The sequence below is a fragment of the Ictalurus punctatus genome, chromosome 7 (genome assembly GCF_001660625.3).
Source record: "Ictalurus punctatus breed USDA103 chromosome 7, Coco_2.0, whole genome shotgun sequence".
Lineage (NCBI taxonomy): Eukaryota > Metazoa > Chordata > Actinopteri > Siluriformes > Ictaluridae > Ictalurus > Ictalurus punctatus.
The window spans coordinates 10,935,100-10,954,241 of NC_030422.2; the positions used below are offsets into that span (position 1 = coordinate 10,935,100).

The following is a 19,142-nucleotide window of genomic DNA, read 5'->3' on the forward strand; positions in this document are numbered from 1 at the left end:
TATCAGGAAGGGTTTTTTTTCCCTGCAGGGCAGGTGCTGTAGGTAGAAAGAAACAGCGAGGTGTGTTTATGTTTACATTTATCGTGCGTCCTTTCATGTTCTGTGAGCGGTTTTAAAAACATGGCGACTCTTCTTTCTGCCTGGTTTCTATTTTTTCAGAATGGCTTCTGAAACAAACTCGTGGAAGAGTTTATTGTTTATCGAGGAAATTCCGCAGGAATATTTGGAGAACCTTGCTATTTTTCAAAATTTACTAGCGTTTAAAATTTTTTATTTTTTTTTATGCCAGTTCAGGACGAGACGCGTCATGTGACGTCATCACGACGTGCATTCAGCCAACGCGCTCTTCGATTCACACGTGTCGAACACGAGTACAGCTGAAGGGTCTCGTTTAGCAACAAACATCACTGTGAAAGACAATTTCGTACAGTTCCGATTTCCCCACTTCAAGTAGTTTTCAGCACAAAGACGTACGGCCGAAGGTTTTGTAGGATTTCTGTAGAATGGTCATCGTACGCAACAAATGAACTGATTAGATTTAGGAATTGATTGAAAAGGGGGTCAAGGTCACAGCAAAGGTCAAATATCAGAATTAGGTTTTCTTAAAAAAAAAACTTGACTGGACTTGTTGGCGGCGACGTCCCCATCGACACTGTCGGCGTTGAGTTCTGCTTGTTCTTGCTTTATCCTTACGCGAGGAAGATGATATAATAAGAGATGTTCTATACAGCGATACTCAGACAGGTTGTGGTCTTCAAATGGCATCAGATCGGTCAATAAGGTGCCAGATTGTGCCGAGAAAAGATTCCCCACACCGACACGCCACCCCCACCAGCCTGATCCTTTGACACGGGGCAGGAAAATAGAGACTCGTCAGATCCGACCAGGCCGCAGATGGTGGGGTCAGAATTTGGTGTCGGCGTCATGAGTCCGTGAAGCTGCCTTTGAAGGAAGGTCGCAAAATATGGAGACTTTTCACAAAGCACTAAAATTCCGACCGCCTCCGTACAAAAACTAATCATCATAAAACTTTCTCTATGCAGTCGTGTTCGAAAGGTCCTTGTGTGTGTGTGTGTGTGTGTGTGTGTGTGTGTGTGTGTGTGTGTGTCCTGGCTCTTGGCTCATTTCCTGCATTTCCTTGTTGTCCAGATGCGCAGTGACCTTGCATCGTCTCCCTGCTTTGCATAATCCAAGCTGATGTAATGCAGGAACAGCTTCAGCGAGCACCGATGTCATCTTTTGTGCAACACGCACATAGCGAATTACATGAAGGGCACACTCGAACGACTTGAATGACTGCTTCTGATCACATTTAAAAGATTAAATGCAAAAGTTCCATTATTTTTTGTATTCAAACCGATTTGGGGACGGGGCTAAGTATGAGCTGCGTTTGTGATGTCATTAACATTGGATTTAGGACCGGTCACGTCAGATATGCAAATTATTACAGCGTGAAAAGTATTACACCTAGTTTGCTAGCTAATCGTGGTAATGTATTACGTAACGGTCGCTACGGTAACGGTGCCTTTTGCAATTTTTAATGAACTAGGGTTAAATAAATTACTGAGAAAACGACTGTTTACACTGAGAGCAAAATACGCGACCAAACCCGAGCTAGCTTATTAGCGGTTAGTTAGCCAGTTAGCTAATGTTGTTGTTGTTATGATGTCATTAAGAAGCATTTGCTGTTAATGGTTTAAGTTTGCTCAGACTGGCTATCAAAAATACTGAGAAGTGTAAAGGAGAACAAGATTAAATTCTGTGTGTGAGTGAATATGTGCCTGAGGGGAAGTTGATGTGTGAGTGTGTGAGGGGTTCCCCAGGAAAACCGCAGTCTTATTTAGCTGCTGTTATTATTTTTAAAATCCTACCTCATTTCTGTCACTCCTCAAAAGCCGAGGATCGCCTCAGGACACACACACTCTGAGAGAGAGAGAGAGAGAGAGAGAGAGAGAGAGAGAGACACACACACACACACACACTCAGAAACAGCAATTAGTTTGTGTTACAGCATTACTGGTGCGCAATAAAACGTCGATCTGTCATCCGTCCCCGATCGCTTTGATCAAAATGCGATTATTAAGATAATTAGAGCAACACGCCCTGTCTCGCTTCCTCACACACTCACGTACACACACACACACACACAATCTCTCTCTCTCTGAGAGAGAGAGCGAGACAGACAGATATAGGGAGAGAGAGTGATAGACGGGGGAAGAGAGAGAGAGAGACGGAATTACAGAAAGAGAGGGCGAGAGACAGACGGATATGGGGGAAGAGAGAGAATCAGACAAGGAGAGAGAGACAGGGAATTACAGAGAGAGAGGGCGAGAGACAGACGGACAAGGAGAGAGAGACAGGGAGTTACAGACAGACAGAGAGGGAGAGAGAGACAGACAGATGGATTAATGTACACGTGCAGTGCATCACCACAGCTCACTTCCTGCTACAGTCACACTGTTAATCCTTCTCCATCTCATTTTATTGTGCTCATTCTCATTCTCATCTTCCTGTCAGGTTCTGTGTCCCTTTTACTAGCCACCTCCCAGAGTCTCCACAAAGAACTGGAGAGTGTACGCTCGCAGAGACACAAGCTGGGTAAGAGACTGACGTACAGCTACAGTTCAGCGCACTGGGGTGATCAGGTGCCCAGGGTGCCAATACTTTATATCACCATGGCCTTATGCTGAACCTCAGGGTCTAACACACACAGTCTGATTAGAAAACATCAGCATGGAAAGTGTGTAAAGTTCTGGAATCGAATTTAACGTTCAGTTTTGTGTGTCTGTATATGTGCGTGTATATTTGTGTGTGTGTGTGTGTGTGTGTGTCAGAGAGGAGGAAGAAAGCGTCAGTTTGGGAGAAGAACCTTCTGTACCCCATCGTCATGTTAATACTGCTCGCTGGCACGGTAACATTCACACTATAAACACACACACACACACACATTTACACAATCCTAATTATTTTATTTATTATTGTATGCTATCTATTCATTATTTATTTTTTTAATTTAATTTTATTTTATTTAATATAATATGATTATTTGTAGGCACTCTCTGTGTGTTTCGTGGCTCTGAACATTTTGTACTTGCTGTTGGATGAAACTGCACTACCGAAGGGATCAGCGGTAAGAACACACACACACACACACACACACACGGTAGTGTGAATAGAATTCCAGATATGCTCAGGTGTGATGGCGAGTCGAGGGTGAATCAGATGGGTATCTGGCGGCTCAAGTGTTTGATATTGTACAGCATTCAGAGTCGCTCGGACGTGATGAGGCGACACACACACACACACACACACACACACCTCACCTGCTGTGTGTATGAGCTCACACAGTGAGTCTGCTGTAATGGCCGCCGTCTCCCTGTCATTGAAATATCTACTAAAGTACACTGATTGGCTCTTAGACGCAGCATGGCAGCCAATCAGAATCAAGCTTTGCCCTGCTGAGGCTCAGAAGCACCTCTGAGTTGTATTTTAGACATGTATTTACAGGTAGATACCTAAATCTGATGATGTCAAGCTATCCAGTCCTTCTCACTTATATGTGTGTGTGTGTGTGTGTGTGTGTGTGTGTGCTTTCCCCGCCCTGCAGAGGCAACGGTACGGATTGTGTTTCGCTCTCTGCGTGTTTGCGCTGCACAGTTTTAACGGTTTGATTAGCGCCGAGATCTCTGTCCTGGCACGACGAGCCGCGCCGTGTTGAAATTGGAAACGGCTTTGCGTGTTTGACGAGCTGGATCCCCGCCACGCTTCGTTTCACATCTCACACACACACACACACCCGCTGCGCTTCAGCTTCGTCGGCTCAAAAAGACTTTATCGATACGCCGCTAAACTGGTCACTTAACGTAGAATTCTCGTTTTTCTGACTGGCAGAAACAGGTGTCTGTCGTTTTCCAACAACATGCAGTGTAGAGCGTTTAGCTAGCTAGTTTCTGCTTAGCTACCGTGGCGGTGCTTTACGTCATATTCTTGATTCATACCTGTTGAATTCTGGATGCTGATTGGTCAGAAGGTATCAGTGCTGCTGCTGAAAAATAACACGCTTGTTCTAATACGTTATCGTTTCTATGGTAGCAAATTACGTAGGAAATTGCGTATGGCAGATATAATACGTGGGGGGGATCGTTGATTTGCAGAGAGGTAAAGCTGTAGCTTTACACACACAACGCACACACCTACACAACGTAGTTACACAACAATCTTCTGATATCTTCAGAACTGGGGCGTTTACGCTTTTTTTTGCGGTTTCTCGGTAGCATGGACAAGCTGTGTGATTTAAAATTCTTTTTTATTTACAGCTATATATAGTTATAGCCACTTCAACATAAGCGATAAAGCGGAATTAACTTGTTTTATGAACGTTCCACGATAGTAAACGTAACTATAAACGTGTGACACGTCGACGTGTAAATAACAAATTGTAGCCGTTGCATAAAAGGGATACGTTTTTGGAAAATTTGTAACCGTTGATCGTTTTCCTTAGCTACGTCGCCGATGGCTAGCTATGTGTAATACGCTAGTATATGGCAATATTATCTAGCAAGCTATTGTAGTTTAGCTACTTAAGTGCGTCATTAGTGATAGCAGGGTAACTTTAATACGGTTCCAGTACGATGAGCGGTTGAACAATAAAAAATTAAAAATAAAAAGTTTACCGAATATACTTGGCACCCGAGAAAGTGAGCTAATGGTGATTCTACAAGTCCCGAGGCGACCTGAGAGGAGAGTACGGACACGTTTAGCTTCATGTTACGGAGTGGGGGGGTGTTGAAGGATGTTCTGTTTGAGCGGCTTTATGAACAAATCAAACAGATTAGCGACACAAGAGGAGAGAACAGAAACGAGCTTTTTCCAAATCACATATCGTACTCGGTGTGTAAACAGGTGTTCAAACAAGATGGAGGAGGGGGTATAAAATAAAAATAAAAAAGGGGGAAGAGGAATAAGCTGTAACGTACTCGGCAGAATGTGCTGAATAGCAAGCCATAATCCCTGTAGCCGTGTTTTTTAAATCGCACACTCGCGTACTGTTCCAGCTGCAGTGGGAGCCGAGATACGTACAGATGTTGGAGTGCTATTTGCAGAACAGATGAAGTGTGCACACTTTCCGCACAAACCTTGTCCTGTCATGAAGTTTCTGTCTTTAATTCGGGAGTGACGTTGTGATGTTGGCTTGATGGACAGATAGTTTCATGGATGTATGATTTAATGGATGGCTTGACAAACGGATTGATGAATGGATGGCCGGATAGACGGCAGGATTGATAAATGGATGGATGAACAGAGCAGACAGGATTATCACCTGGCTCCCATGAAGGTGACGACACTTGAGGTCATTATGCGTGTGGTGATGTGTTGCCATGACGATACACAGTGATTACGTCCTTAGATATCATCACACTGTCACTGAAAAGCACCTGTGTGTGTGGCACATTCCTTCAGGGGAGAGACAGACTGTGTGCTATGACGTTCCTCCGCTGTAATGGAGGATAAGAGTGAAAGTGTGGTGGATTAGCGCGATCATCTCTCTGCTTCAGAGCTTTTTCTCACTTCACTTCGTCTCTCTCTCTCTCTCTCTCTCTCTCTCTCTCTCTCTCTGCAGGACCCTGGGATTGGGAACGCGTCTCTCTCGACGTTTGGTGTCGTGCAGGCTGTGGTTGAAATCGTCCTCATGATGTATCCAACACTGTTACTGATGAAAGTGTGTGTGCATGCGTGCGTGTGAGTTTGACCTTAACTGTGCTGCAGTTACCTGATGGTCTCCTCTGTTGTGGGATTCTACAGCCTTCGCATCTTTCAGGGACTCACACCCAGGAAGGACGACACCACCATGACCACAGTATGTGTACACACACACACACACACGCTCAACAATGGGGTGGTGTAATGATGCAAACACACTGTTACCAAACTGAAGTCGATTATTTTACCTATAACCGCACGTCCTAACAGTGTTTTATTCTTCTTATAACCACAGCAGTTTTTGCACCGGTTATAGTCTATTAAAGAACCTCGTTTTTTTTTATCCGTTTATAGTTGCGCTTCATGTTCTGGAAGGTCCGTGGAGCAGCTGTAAAGAGTTAGATTTAAAATCCAGATTATGAGTGATGGATGAATAAATAGAAGAATTGCAGAATGATATAATGAGTTTATTTTTCCATTAATTGATGAACTGCCTGATTTTTATTTATTTTTATTTTTTTTAAACTCGTCGTTCCAGATCATCGGTTGTTGTGTGTCCATCCTGGTCTTGAGCTCTGCGCTCCCCGTCATGTCCCGAACTCTTGGTAAGAGAGGTGTGTGTGTGTGTGTGTGTGTGTGTGTGTGTAGAAATGGCAAGTTAGCAAGTGTGACAATAGCAACAATAAACAATATGCTGAGCTACCGTCACAGCTGTTCAAATAGGTGTGTGTGTGTGTGACTCAGCAAAAAAATTGCAGCATTGAATAGATGAAACGGAGTGACTACATGAATCAGAATTCCATTACACACACAGTCTAAGACTGCATAGGGATGTGTGTGTGTTTAAAATGTGGGAAAGGTAAACTGCAGACCCCCAGCTTACACACACACCCACACCCATCACTACTGTCTCAAAGATGTTTAATAATGTGTTGCTGATGATGTCCATCTTCCCTCCGTGTGTGTGTCAGGAATAACTAGGTTCGACTTGCTCGGGGATTTCGGACGCTTTAACTGGTTGGGAAATTTCTACATCGTGTTGTCATATAACCTGCTGTTCGCCGTGGTGACCACGCTTTGTTTAATCACCAAGTTCACCTCTGCTGTCCGAGAGGAGCTTCTCAAAGCACTCGGTAAAACACACACTCTCCCCTACACCAGTTATAAACACTTAAACCAATATAGAATGTTGTGTACTGTGTGCATATGTCTCTCCTGAACTGAACTCTCTCACCTCCGTTTTCAGGTCTGGATAAACTGAATCTGTCCACCAGTCCCACAGAACCTGAGTCAAATAAACTAGCAGCTAACGGCCATCAGAAGACACTCTGAACTCCTAAAAAACACACGCGCAGTAAAATAGGGTACAGCTGGAGATTTTAAGACGCCTTATTCACACACTGTCCAATCAGACGGGTGTGTCCCCTGCAGCAGGACGTTTAGTTAAGGTCCTACCTTCACTTTTCCTTTCGTCGTTTCTGTTTTCACACACACTGTTAGAAGTTTGTGCGTTTGATGCAGTTTTAAAGTCTACGACCCCTCCCCTCATGCTGTGAATAAGCGGACTTGGGTAAAAGTGAACGCATAGTCATGTAAATGTTGTATTTATGTCTGTATATATTCTTTTTTTTTTTTTTTTTGGTCATTGTATAATCTTTTGTACAGTGTTTTTTTGTGTTTGTTTGTTGGGTTCATGTCCAGAAATTCACCTCTGATGCCTTACGAAACAGGGGAGGATTTTACAGACGCGTTGAGTTGTTACACAAGGCGAGTGTGTGTGTTAGGCATGTGCCGATGTGGTGCCCCTGCTGACCCCGTCGACTCTCATGTCATAGATATCGGGCTATTGGCTGAAGTTGTGTGTGATTCCAGATTCCTAATTTTACTATTTGAGTCACCAGAACCAAATTTAACATATTGGTACTCTATTTACTAAATCGAATCAATGTTTTACTATTTGATTCGTTAGAACAAATGTTTATTGGTTCTGGAGAATCAAATAGCAGTGTCACGATTTTCCTATTTATTTGATTCACCTTGCAGAACCATGCGATTTGTTCTAGTGAGTCAAATAGTAAAAATCATTCACCAAAACCAATCAGTGTGCTGGTATTTACGACAAACCAAAGTGAATCAGTACTTTTACTGTTTGACTCAAGAGTGTTGATTGGTTCTGGTGAATCGATTCTGGTGGTTCAACAGAAACAAATGAACACATCACTACTTGCGTTACTGAACTGAATGAATGCTATATGGTTCATCTGATTCACCAGAAACAAAGTGACACATCGATGCTCGATTTACCAAATTTTAGTCATCTCTTTACTATTCGATTCATTACAGTAAATTTATTCACTTTTGTGACTATTGTGTTAATTGGTTCTGGTGAAGCAAATACCTGTGTCATAGTTTACTACTTGATTCATTAGAACAATTTGGCAAATTGAGTACCAACGTATCGATTGGTTGCAGTGAATCAAAAACCAGTATCATGATGTTCTGATTGATTCAGCTTGGTAAATCCACTAAGGTACTAGTGAGTTTACTGGTGCTGGTGAATCAAATACTAGTCGGATGATTCGCTCAAATGAATCGGCTAGTACAGCGTGTATTTCTGAGAGTGTGGCTCCAGCATATCGTGGATCTGATCGTTGGTACATGTCTAGTGAGCATTAACGTTAGACGGCTGCGTCTGCAAGCACCTTTTTATAGACAAATTCACTGTGACCCCTCATGTGACCGTCAAAGAAACAACCAGTTTACAATGCCAGTGATGACATGAAACATGAGTGTGTTTTAAACGTTGTTCAAATGAGATTCGGGCTTTTTAAACAGATCTCACATGAGGGACACTGAATTTACAACCTGTGAAAAGGTCATTTATTATATATTAATAAATAAATAAGCTGACTCATCACATTTTACTCTTGAATGTAATGTGTGTCTGAAGGACGATTGTTGTTTTTGAAGTAAAGCATATGTACAAAGTATGCACTTTTTTTTGTACAAAGTCATTGTATAATATGCAAATCATCAAATGTCTTATATGTGTGTGTGTGTGTGTGTGTGTGTTTGTGTATATGTGTATATATCTCTTGCTTTTCCCCCCAATGACCTCTGGACCATAAACAGAAATGCACAGATCATAAAATTGTCACTGGTTTGTATATTATACTGTGAAAATGCATTCTTTTATTCCATTACAAGCAACCAATTTTCTTTTTTTTTTCTGGTCTCGCGTTCAGTTCAGAACGTTGGAAATAAAATGCTCTTTCTCAATGCAAATCCTTGTGGAGATTTTCTTTTTACCTCAATTAACAGACAAGTCTGTCCATAATTCAGATTTTCTCTTTAGCAGTGTGTTGACTTGTTCTAATGAATCAAACGGCAATGTGTCGATTCATTTCTAATGTGTTGATTGGTTCTGGTGAAACAAATACCAGTGTGATTATTTCACTATTTGATTCACCAGAACCTAATTAACATATTGGTACTCCGACTTATTAAATTTACCAACATTTTACCAGTGTGATGATTTTTGTTTATTGCAACAAATAATCAGACTGGTATTTGATACACCAAAACCAATCAACACATTAATATTCAGTTTACCAAACTGAATTAATCACCACTTTACTGTTTGACTCATTAGAACACGTGCTGATTGGTTCTAGTGAGTCAAATACCAATGTGATGAGAAAACCATTTGATTTATTAGAACAAACCATCAGACTGTTATTTGATTCACTAGAACCAATCACGTGTTCTAATGAGTCAAACAGTAAAGTTTTGATTCACGAGAACAAATAATCAGAGTAGAACAAACCGAGTGGTTCTGGTGAATCAAATACCAGTTTGATGATTTCACTATTTGATTCATTGGAATAAATAATCAGACTGATATTTGATTTACCAAACTGTATCAAATAGTAAGTTATTCATTCATCTGGTTCTATTTGATTCATTAGAATTCACACCAAGTAACAATGACTTGATCGGATCTGGTGAATCGGATAACAGTCTGATGAATTGTTCTAATGAATCAGTTTGTTGATGGGTTTATTTTTTCTTGAATGTCCGCATACTAACTAGCTAACGCTCAGTGTCATACTTTACATGGTATGGTAACGGGCAAAGTCGTACACGGGCACAGAGACATAGTGACGACGGCAGAGTGGGCAGGTGGCGCCGCCCTCCTGGCAGAAGTGCTCTGATGCTCTCAGGCAGGACTGATGGAACAGATGGGAGCAGGAAAGCAGGACAACTGGAGTGGACGAGTGCGCGCTTCTCAGAGGAGTCAGACAGATCGGACAGTCGTAAGTGTCCCGCTGGACCGCCTGAAGACAAAAACGTTAATGCCATTTTTTGTTTTTAAACCTCCACATTTATTACTGAAATTTATACACATTACACTTCGACCAAGAAAGGTGCATTTCCCAAATTAGAGACTAGTTATGGTTTAATAATGTACCTTAAATGTACACACATTCCCAGGTGATGGTACGACTGCAGCGATAAGGAAAGTTCCCGAAGTTTGACAGTAATGAAGTTGTACTAATGGAAAGTTTAATGACATCTTGATTGACTTGAAGCAAATAATGCAGGGTTTGTTTTTTTTCTTGGCAAAATATAAACTTCCTGCTTTCATTTTCTTTGAAATCAGCGGCTAATAAAGGACAAAGGCAGCGACAAATCTGCTGTTGGTTTAATTTCCTGGCCTGTGGGTGTATTGTGTGCGTGTGGTTAGTGCCGTGTTGTGTTGTGAACACTGTGTACAATGCGAGCTGATTTATGAGTGAGCCGAGCTCCATTCAGGCTGCGCTGGGACATCTGCAGCGTGGAGACAGGTGAGGACACGCCGTGGACCGACAGGGACCAGAGGGATTAGGGCTATTGAGGAGCGGCGCTTTTGATCGCGCTCGAGTTGTGAATTTATGTTCGGATGTGTGAAGGATAAACTTCAGACGAGTTGGAAACTAGCTTCGATGTTAACGTGAAGGTGAATGGAACATTTCCGACGTTGCTAGATAAACAGATACACGACGGCCATTTTGTGAGACTTTGGATGAACAAATCAGGACATTACAAATGATTACACGTGTATTAGATTTCATTTCCTTTCTGAACATCGTCTTGAAACGGATCTCCTGCCCCACCACTTTTTATTAACTATTATATAACTAATAAAACTCTCAGTGTCGTGCTGTTTTTGGAGAATAATCAACAACACAGTGGTGTGATAAAGCAGAGCTACTCACCACCTCGAAGATGCTTATTTTCCAATAACATACTTTTACTGGAATAAGATTTGATTCTGTAAATGAGGTTTTAAATAAGTGGATAGATAGATAGAGAGAGATGTACCTTCTCCTGAGCTTTCCTCCACTCCTCCTCCTCCATTCCTCTGGTGCTGCTGGTCTGTAGACGGTCGAAGAGGTGGAAGACGTCTCGGCTCTGGGCGACGCTCTGGTCTATTTCACGCAGGAACGAGTCGACGTCGCTGCGGCATGACTGCACCAGGCTCGTGTTCAGCTGCTGAAACTGAGCCATGCTTTGGTATAACTCTTATACAAGATTATAAACACACCAGCAGGAAATAAGAAGTGGGTGCAGACACAAGACTCCGCCCACTCTTGTTCAACCTTTGACCTTACATGTAGAGATTTTCTGGATAGACTGAATCAGATTTCATTACTGAAACATCCCTAAACAACGCACACACCCCTAAACAACACACAGATCACAAAGACTCATTAGGCTTCTGATATTTATGAAAAAGGAAAGAAAGAAAAAGAAATTCTTCAAGGAAGCAATAAAAGAAAAAGAAAGAGAAAGAAGGAAAGAAATTTATGAATGAAAGAAGAAGAGAAAGAAGAGAAGGCCTTGTTGAAGGAAAGAAAAAGATAGAATGAAAAAGAGAGAAAGAAAGGAATTCTTGAAGGAAGGATGGAAGGAAGAAAGAAAAACGATTGAAAAGAAAGAAATGAATGAGAAAAAAGGAGAGGAATTTACTGAAAGAAAAATGAAAAAAAGAAGAATTTTAAAAAATGAACGAACGGAGAAAGAATTAATGTAAGAGATAGATACATAAATATATAGACAGACAGATAGACAAAACAGACAGAAAAATTAGAAGGGAAGAGAAGGAAGAAAGAAAAACACAGTAAAAAAGAGAGGGCGTGGCCGGCTATTTTTAAGCTCCAATAGTAAAGGCCAGAGTAAAGTACAGTTTCTACGTTACCATGGCAACATGTTTAAAAACGTGTCTGTGTACTGTAATACACTCAGGAACAGATTTTCATCTATTTTTGTGAATCAATCTCTGATTGATCGAAGGAGATAAAGTCCAGCAGTTATTAACACACACACACACACACACACACACACACACACACACACACACACACACACACACACACACACACACACAAGCCTGAAACAAAGACTTTGAGATGAAGGAATTTCTTTTTCTAAGCATCAGACAAAAAACACAGCAGAAATAAGAGCTCATGCCACAATGTGTGTGTGTGTGTCCTGGGATGCACTCTCGGAAGAGAAAGTATGTTTTAGAGTGGACCTGTAAACACACACTCGGCTTTGTGTGTGTTCCAGGAATGTCCGGTGTGTTTAAAAATAAATAAACATTTAAATTTACAGAACTCTATGTATAAACAATTAAACCCTTTTACTGTCAATTTCATAGTTATTTGATTTGATTTGATTTGTTTTATAGGGATGAACTATTCCTAACTATTCCATACCTTCTCCTCGAAGAATCTGCGTCGTAATCGCGGGTCACTGGGCGGCACGACTTTCCTCACGTCTCTGTACCACTGTCGTGCGACGCAGCCTCGCCACCAGGCCTGAATCCTAAAGGAAGGAATAAATACATGAAATTGTCCCCGCTCTTTACCCGGGCTCTCCAGTACGGTTCTGAAACTAATCCCTCTATCCGTCTCTCCACTACCGTGTCGTTACGTCACCACCAATCGAAGACACGTGTACGCACAGGTAAAACACACCTGAGAGCGCACTTCTCTCTGTAGAGTCTCGCTCCGTCATGTATCGTTCGAGTCTCGTACTGCTCCGTCCTGCACAGCGGACAACACTTCCTGCCCGAAAAGTGCTCAAACTTCCTCAAGCACGCCTAAACACAACCATACACACATCATATATTGATATATTTTTATATATATACATATATATATATATATATATACACACACACACACACACACAGTATCTCACAAAAGTGAGTACACCCCTCACATTTTTGTAAATATTTGATTATATCTTTTCATGTGACAACACTGAAGAAATGACACTTTGCTACAATGTAAAGTAGTGAGTGTACAGCTTGTGTAACAGTGTAAATCTGCTGTCCCCTGTCAGGGTTTTGGCAATCTTCTTATAGCCTAGGCCATCTTTATGTAGAGCAACAATTCTTTTTTTCAGATCCTCAGAGAGTTCTTTGCCATGAGGTGCCATGTTGAACTTCCAGTGACCAGTATGAGGGAGTGTGAGAGCGATGACACCAAATTTAACACACCTGCTCCCCATTCACACCTGAGACCTTGTAACACTAACAAGAAGAAATAAGAAAGAGAATAGAAAAAAGAAGGAAGGAAGGATGGAAAGAAGAAGGAAGGAAGGAAGGAAGGATGGAAAGAAGAAGCAAGGAAGGAAGGAGGGATGGAAAGGAGGAAGGAAGGAAGGAAGGAGAGAGGGATGGATAGATCTTTCGCCGAGCCCCACACGAATTTATGGAGATACTAGAGATCTGGATCCTCTCTGCCTCTGGATGGAGCTCAAATCTTCTTTAATTCCAGACTGCTGGGACTACGGCTGCTCCTAACGCCATACAGACTTCATATAAATCCATAATGGACTTTTTCACACTAACTGTTGTTACCCAGATGAGGATGGGTTCCCTTCTGAGTCGGGTTCCTCTCAAGGTTTCTTCCTCTTAAAACATCTTAGGGAGTTTTTCCTTGCCACCGTCGCCACTCAGTGGCTTGCTCAGTTGGGATAAATTCGCACCTTTAATATCTGTATACCATGTTGATATTTCTGTAAAGCTGCTTTGAGACAATGTCTATTGTAAAAAGCGCTATACAAATAAAATTGAATTGAATTGAATAGATGGATGGATGACTCCTCCTCCACGAGCAGCCCTGTCCAGTCTTGTCTCGCAGTGGAGATGTTATATATTATATATGTGCATCATGGTAGCAAGGTAGTGAGATAGAGAGAGAGATAGATAGAGATAGAGAGATAGATAGAGACATGGGCAGGTATAAGGTGGATATAGGTGTGATGAACTCACTCTGTGAAAGATGTGAGAACAGGAGAGCAGAACCTGTCAGGAAATAAACGAAGAATTATTTATATCATTTAATGGCATCTCAAAGCGTACACTAACGGAGGAATAAACACTAACGGAGGAATAAACACTAACGGAGGAATAACCACTAACGGTGGAATAAACACTAACGGTGGAATAAACACTAACGGAGGAATAAACACTAACGGTGGAATAAACACTAACGGAGGAATAAACACTAACGGAGGAATAAACACTAACGGAGGAATAACCACTAACGGTGGAATAAACACTAACGGAGGAATAAACACTAATGGAGGAATAAACAGCAGACGCGAACGTGTTATTAAACTCACACAGAAACACTCGCAAGCTTCACATGGCTCCTGCTGTAATAAACACTAGTCTCCCATCATTTTCCCCTGTCTTTCTTTCTTTTGAGTCTCTTTTCTTGTATGAATGTTTTTCTTTCTTCCTTCTTCTCTGCATTTCTTCTTCCTGACTTTCCTTCCTGCCCTGTCCTTCTGGACTGCCTGCATTTGCTTCCTTCTTATTTTTCCTTCCTTCCTTTCTGTCTTTCTTTCCTTCCTTCCTTCTGGATTGCCTGAATTTCCATATTCCTTCTCTTTCCTTCTTTCCCATCTTTCCTGCTTCCTTATTGTTTCCCTTTTCCTTTTTTGTCTTATCCCCCTTCTTTCTGTCGTTCTTTCTTTTGAGTCTCTTTTCTTTTAGCAATTTATCATTCTTCCTGTCTGTCCTGTCTTCCTTCTTGTCTCCCTTTCCTTCCATTCTTCTGGTCTTTCCTGTCCCTCCTTCTGGACAGCCCACATTTCCTTCTTCTTGCCTTTCCTTCCTTCTTCCCATCTTTTCTTCCGTCCTCTCTTTTCTTCATTCCTTTCCTTTTCTTCCAGTCTATCCTTTTTCCTGCCTATCTTTTCCTTCCTTCCTATCTATATTTCATTTCTTCCTGTCTTTCCTGTTGTCCTTCCTTCCTGTCATTCTTTCCTCTCTTTACTTCCTGTTTGTCCTTCCTTCCTTTCTGTCACTCCTTCCATCCTTCCTTCCTTCCTGTTTGTCCTTCCTTCCTTCCTGTCACTCCTTCCTTCCTATTTCTCCTTCCTTCCCATCTTTCCTGTCCTTCATTCCTTCCTGTCTTTCCCGAGGGTCAGTGAGAATTGAGAAGACAGCAGCAGTGCTGTGGAGTTTCAATGGTGATATTTTAGTGTAACCTGATAAGGAAGCCTGACGCGGATTATGTGCGGAGTGTGTATAGCGTCAGAGCAGTGATTTACTCTTGCGCTTTGAAATCGTACCACTGTCTAATTTAGACTTATCTAGAATTAACCGCTGATTGGACACAAAGCTGTCTGTCTGAAGTTTCGCAGGTAACGCGGCGCAGGTTCACCGAAACCCGTCATCATGTCAGTTTTTAATTTTTTTTTATATCGCCGCTGATTTATGGCTGCGGGAATTACTATTAACCAAACCTGCAATTACCCATTCAACTCTGATAATGAGAAGTGCTTATTAACTCGCCGTAAAATCATTCCTCCAATTGGTTTTAATTCCTCCTCTTTCAGACCCAGGCTGTTATTGCGCTTTAATTGATTTGAAGTTGAATGCAGGGCTCCTTCCTTAAGCCTCGGGGTCGAACCCATCCATACATACACACTCACACACACACACAGGAGCTAATATTTACATAAGCGTCTATGGTAACTGGGCTTTGTGGCTGTGTATGGCTTTCTTTTCCCAGCATTCCTGTGCGGATCGTTGTCTTGATCCCGAGAGTGGTCTGCTCAGGGACGCTATTTCTGAGAGCTACTCTTAAAAACACCCTAAGAGTTTATTTAAAAGAAAACGTTGGCAAAAAAAACCCCCCAAAAAACAAGGACATGCCCCAGTGCAGAGTGGTAAGAGAACATTTACAGAATTTTCGGTCATAGAAAATTCATTAGCACCTTCTGACCAATCAGAATGCAGAATTCAATGGTGGAAAAATCACGGAGCCGGTGTGGAGGAGGGAATTGTGGGTAATCCGTACCTGCGGCTGGAGACGGAACTCCTCGGTGCAGATGATGCACGGCTGAGTGGAGTCTCCGTTCAGCAGGGAGCGAGATTTCACCTCCATCCACTCGTCTATAGTCAGCCTTCTGCTGCTGGGAGCGGCTACTAAACCCAGCTTCTGAGCTACACACACACACACACACCATCAAACACACACACACCATCAAACACACACACACCATCAAACACACACACACCATCAAACACACACACTATAAAAGTCGACAGAGAGACAGACAGATAGACCGAAAGTAATGAAAACAATGTAGACAATAATATATAGTTGCTTTAAGCGACAGACCGGAAAAAAGACAGGAAGAAAGACAGACAGACAAAGATACAGGGATGAACGGAGGCAGAGAGACGCATAAAGCAAACAGACAGGCAAGAAGTCAGTTAGACAGAAAGATACATGGATAGACAGGTAGCCTGATAGACACATAAGGCAAAGAGGCAGGAGGGAAGAAAGGCAGACAGAAGAAACAGGCAGGCAGACAGACAAACACATAAGGCAAATAAACCAGTGTGGGGGAAAAAAGTCAGACAGATGGACAGACAGATAAATCAAGCAGACAGACAGACAGACGGACACAGAAGAAAACAGACAGGTAGGAAGAAAGCTACACAGACAGGTGAACGGACACTTAAAGCAAATAGACCAATTGGAAGAAAGGTAGACAGACACAAACTAAGATAGATGGAAGGAAAGATAGACAAGAAGAGACAGACACACAGAAAAATAGATGGACAGACAAGATAGAGAGAAAAAAAGACAGAGAGAAAGACACATGAAGCAGACAGACAGGTGGGAAGAAGGACAGACACAGACAGAAAGACGGATGGATGGACAGACAGGTGGAAAAGACAGACAGACAGCACTCACAGACAGACAGACAGACAGACAGACACACACACACACACACACACACACACACACACACAACACTAACCACTAACGTGTCTGCTTTGTGTAGTTTGTTTATCAGTAGTGGTTAAGAGTGTGTGTGTTTATCCTAGAGTACCGAGTGTGAGTGGAGGCTGAGGTGAGTCCAGCACAAACTCCCGCTCATCATCAACATGGTGTGTGTGAGAGTGTGTGTGGCGTGTGGAAGGTGAGGGAAGGTTGGGGCGCTGAAGGTGTGTAACACTCCGGATGATGTGATCCTGAAGCGCTCCAGCCATCATGGCCTGCATCCTTCTGTCTGCTCTGGACCTGCGGCCCTGTGTGTGTGTGTGTGTATGTGTGTATACACACAGGTGTGACAGAATGTGTGAGAGAGAAATACACAAAGAGATCAGTCGACACACAACACTGACTTATCTAGATCTGTTCCAATAACCAATTCAATAATATATCACACTATCATTATTATTATTATCATTAATACTGCACTATTGTTTAATACATTACTGTGAACACATTAAACACATGTTAAAACACACCAATTAACTTATTTTTTATCTAATTTAAAAACTCATACATAAATAGATAGAAACAGGAAGTGAACCTAACTAGCTAGAACTAAAGCTAAATAGCTTTAGCAGCTAAGTTAGTGTTAGCAAGCTAATTTATTTAAAAAAACAAAAAAACAACAAAAAAAAACAAGAAAAGAAATAAAACGCCTTAAACACCGAAAGACGTTTTAAAATTTTACTGCGTTTTAAGACTACAGTAATATGAACTAAAACCGCGTTTATATTTTAATTAGAGAAGAGAAAACACAGTTTCTACCTTCAGCATTGTCCTGAAGCATAGCTGGTGTCCCTGGTTACTCCGATTACACGGTTGCGTAGCAACAGCGTGGCAGCTGGCAGCACTTCTTCGCGAGTGCGCATGCGCGTCACCGTCAGCCGCGTTTGTGGAAAAAACTTTTTGTTTACGTTTTTTTTGTTTGTTTTACTACATTGTACTGAAGCATTTATAATTTTTAAATTTTATAATTACATTTGATCACTTTATTTAAGCATGTATAAGAGCTTATCTGCGTATTTAAATTAGTCTGTCATTTGAATCTATTGGCGAATGAGTGAACCGGAGGAATTCTTCATGCACATGAATAATAAATAGCCTAATTATAGAAATATTATAATTAATATTACAATATTATATACAGTAATAACATATTAATATATGTTATAAATCCAGTATCTCTCCTGTCTTTCACCTGTCTTTCCCCATCTCCTTCCTGTCCCTTTCCTTTCTTTCTCCTGTCTCTTTCCAGTCTCTTGCCTATCTCTCTCCTGTCTTTCAGCTGTCTTTCCCCATTTCCTTCCTGTCTCTTTAATTTCTTTCTCCTGTCTCTTTCCAGTCTCTCACCTTTCTCTCTCCTGTTTTTACCCATCTCCTTCGTGTCTCTCTCCTTTCTTTCTCCTGTCTCTTTCCAGTCTCTCTCGTGTCTTTCCCCATCTCCTTCCTGTCTCTCACTTGTCTCTCTTTCCTGTCTCTCTCTCCCATCTCTTGAATGTTTTCTCCTGACTCTTTCTTGTCTCTCTCCTATCTCTCTCCTGTCTCTCTCTTCCAGTTCTCACCAATCTATCTACAGTCTCTCCTTTCTTTCTCCTGGCTCTCTTTCCTGTCTCTCTCGCATGGATTTCTTGTCTCGCCGATCTATCTCTCTCTCTCTCTCTCTCTCTCTCTCTCTCTCTCTCTCTCTCTCTCCTGTCTCAGACCTCTCTTTCTCCCATCTCTCTTCAGTCTCCGTCCCATCTCTCTCCCAGTTCTTGCTCCTGTATCTCACCCGTCTCTCTTTCATGTCTCTCTCCTGTCTCTCACCCATCTCTTTAATGTCTCTCTCCTATCTCTCTCCAGTCTCACCTGTCTCTCTGCTTTTTTTCTCCTGTCTCTCTCATCTGTCTAAGGTTTTCCTACTGTCTCTCTCACCTGTATCTCTCCAGTCTTTCTACAGTCTCACCTGTCTCACTCCTGTCTTCCTCCCCTCTCTCTCCAGTCACTGTCCCATCACTCTCCCAGCTCTTACTCCTGTATCTCACCTGTCTCGCTTTCATGTCTCTCTATTGTCTCTCTCCTGTCTCTCACCCATCTCTTTAATGT

General features: G+C 41.9%; 2 protein-coding genes across 2 annotated transcripts in view; one reads left to right on the plus strand and one right to left on the minus strand.

Annotated features, from left to right (window-relative positions):
* Window positions 1–8,985, plus strand: part of lmbr1 (limb development membrane protein 1) — a 22,293-nt gene extending 13,308 nt beyond the window's left edge. Inside the window, exons 10-17 of the mRNA XM_053681400.1 lie at window positions 2,518–2,598; window positions 2,835–2,911; window positions 3,053–3,130; window positions 5,621–5,694; window positions 5,767–5,857; window positions 6,239–6,305; window positions 6,672–6,833; window positions 6,947–8,985. Of these exons, the coding sequence (XP_053537375.1) occupies window positions 2,518–2,598; window positions 2,835–2,911; window positions 3,053–3,130; window positions 5,621–5,694; window positions 5,767–5,857; window positions 6,239–6,305; window positions 6,672–6,833; window positions 6,947–7,032 (716 nt within the window). The 3' untranslated portion in view covers window positions 7,033–8,985. The remainder of the gene's footprint in view (window positions 1–2,517; window positions 2,599–2,834; window positions 2,912–3,052; window positions 3,131–5,620; window positions 5,695–5,766; window positions 5,858–6,238; window positions 6,306–6,671; window positions 6,834–6,946) is intronic.
* On the minus strand, window positions 8,428–17,915 carry rnf32 (ring finger protein 32). Its single transcript, XM_017472641.3, has 8 exons — window positions 17,823–17,915; window positions 17,113–17,311; window positions 16,068–16,213; window positions 14,027–14,059; window positions 12,723–12,847; window positions 12,462–12,570; window positions 11,065–11,241; window positions 8,428–10,037 (listed from the first exon to the last, which is right to left on the minus strand). The coding sequence occupies exons 1-8, from the start codon at window positions 17,829–17,831 to the stop codon at window positions 9,813–9,815; spliced, it is 1,023 nt and encodes a 340-aa protein (XP_017328130.1). The 5' UTR covers window positions 17,832–17,915; the 3' UTR covers window positions 8,428–9,812.
* Window positions 17,916–19,142: the final 1,227 nt, after the last annotated feature.

Excerpts from the sequence above, each read along its gene's own strand:
- rnf32 (XM_017472641.3), bottom strand. Across the intron at positions 16,214-17,112 it reads TCAGCCTCCACTCACACTCG|CTCAGAAGCTGGGTTTAGTA; the intron begins GTACTCTAGGAT and ends GTGTGTGTGTAG. Across the intron at positions 12,571-12,722 it reads AGAGAGAAGTGCGCTCTCAG|GATTCAGGCCTGGTGGCGAG; the intron begins GTGTGTTTTACC and ends TCCTTCCTTTAG.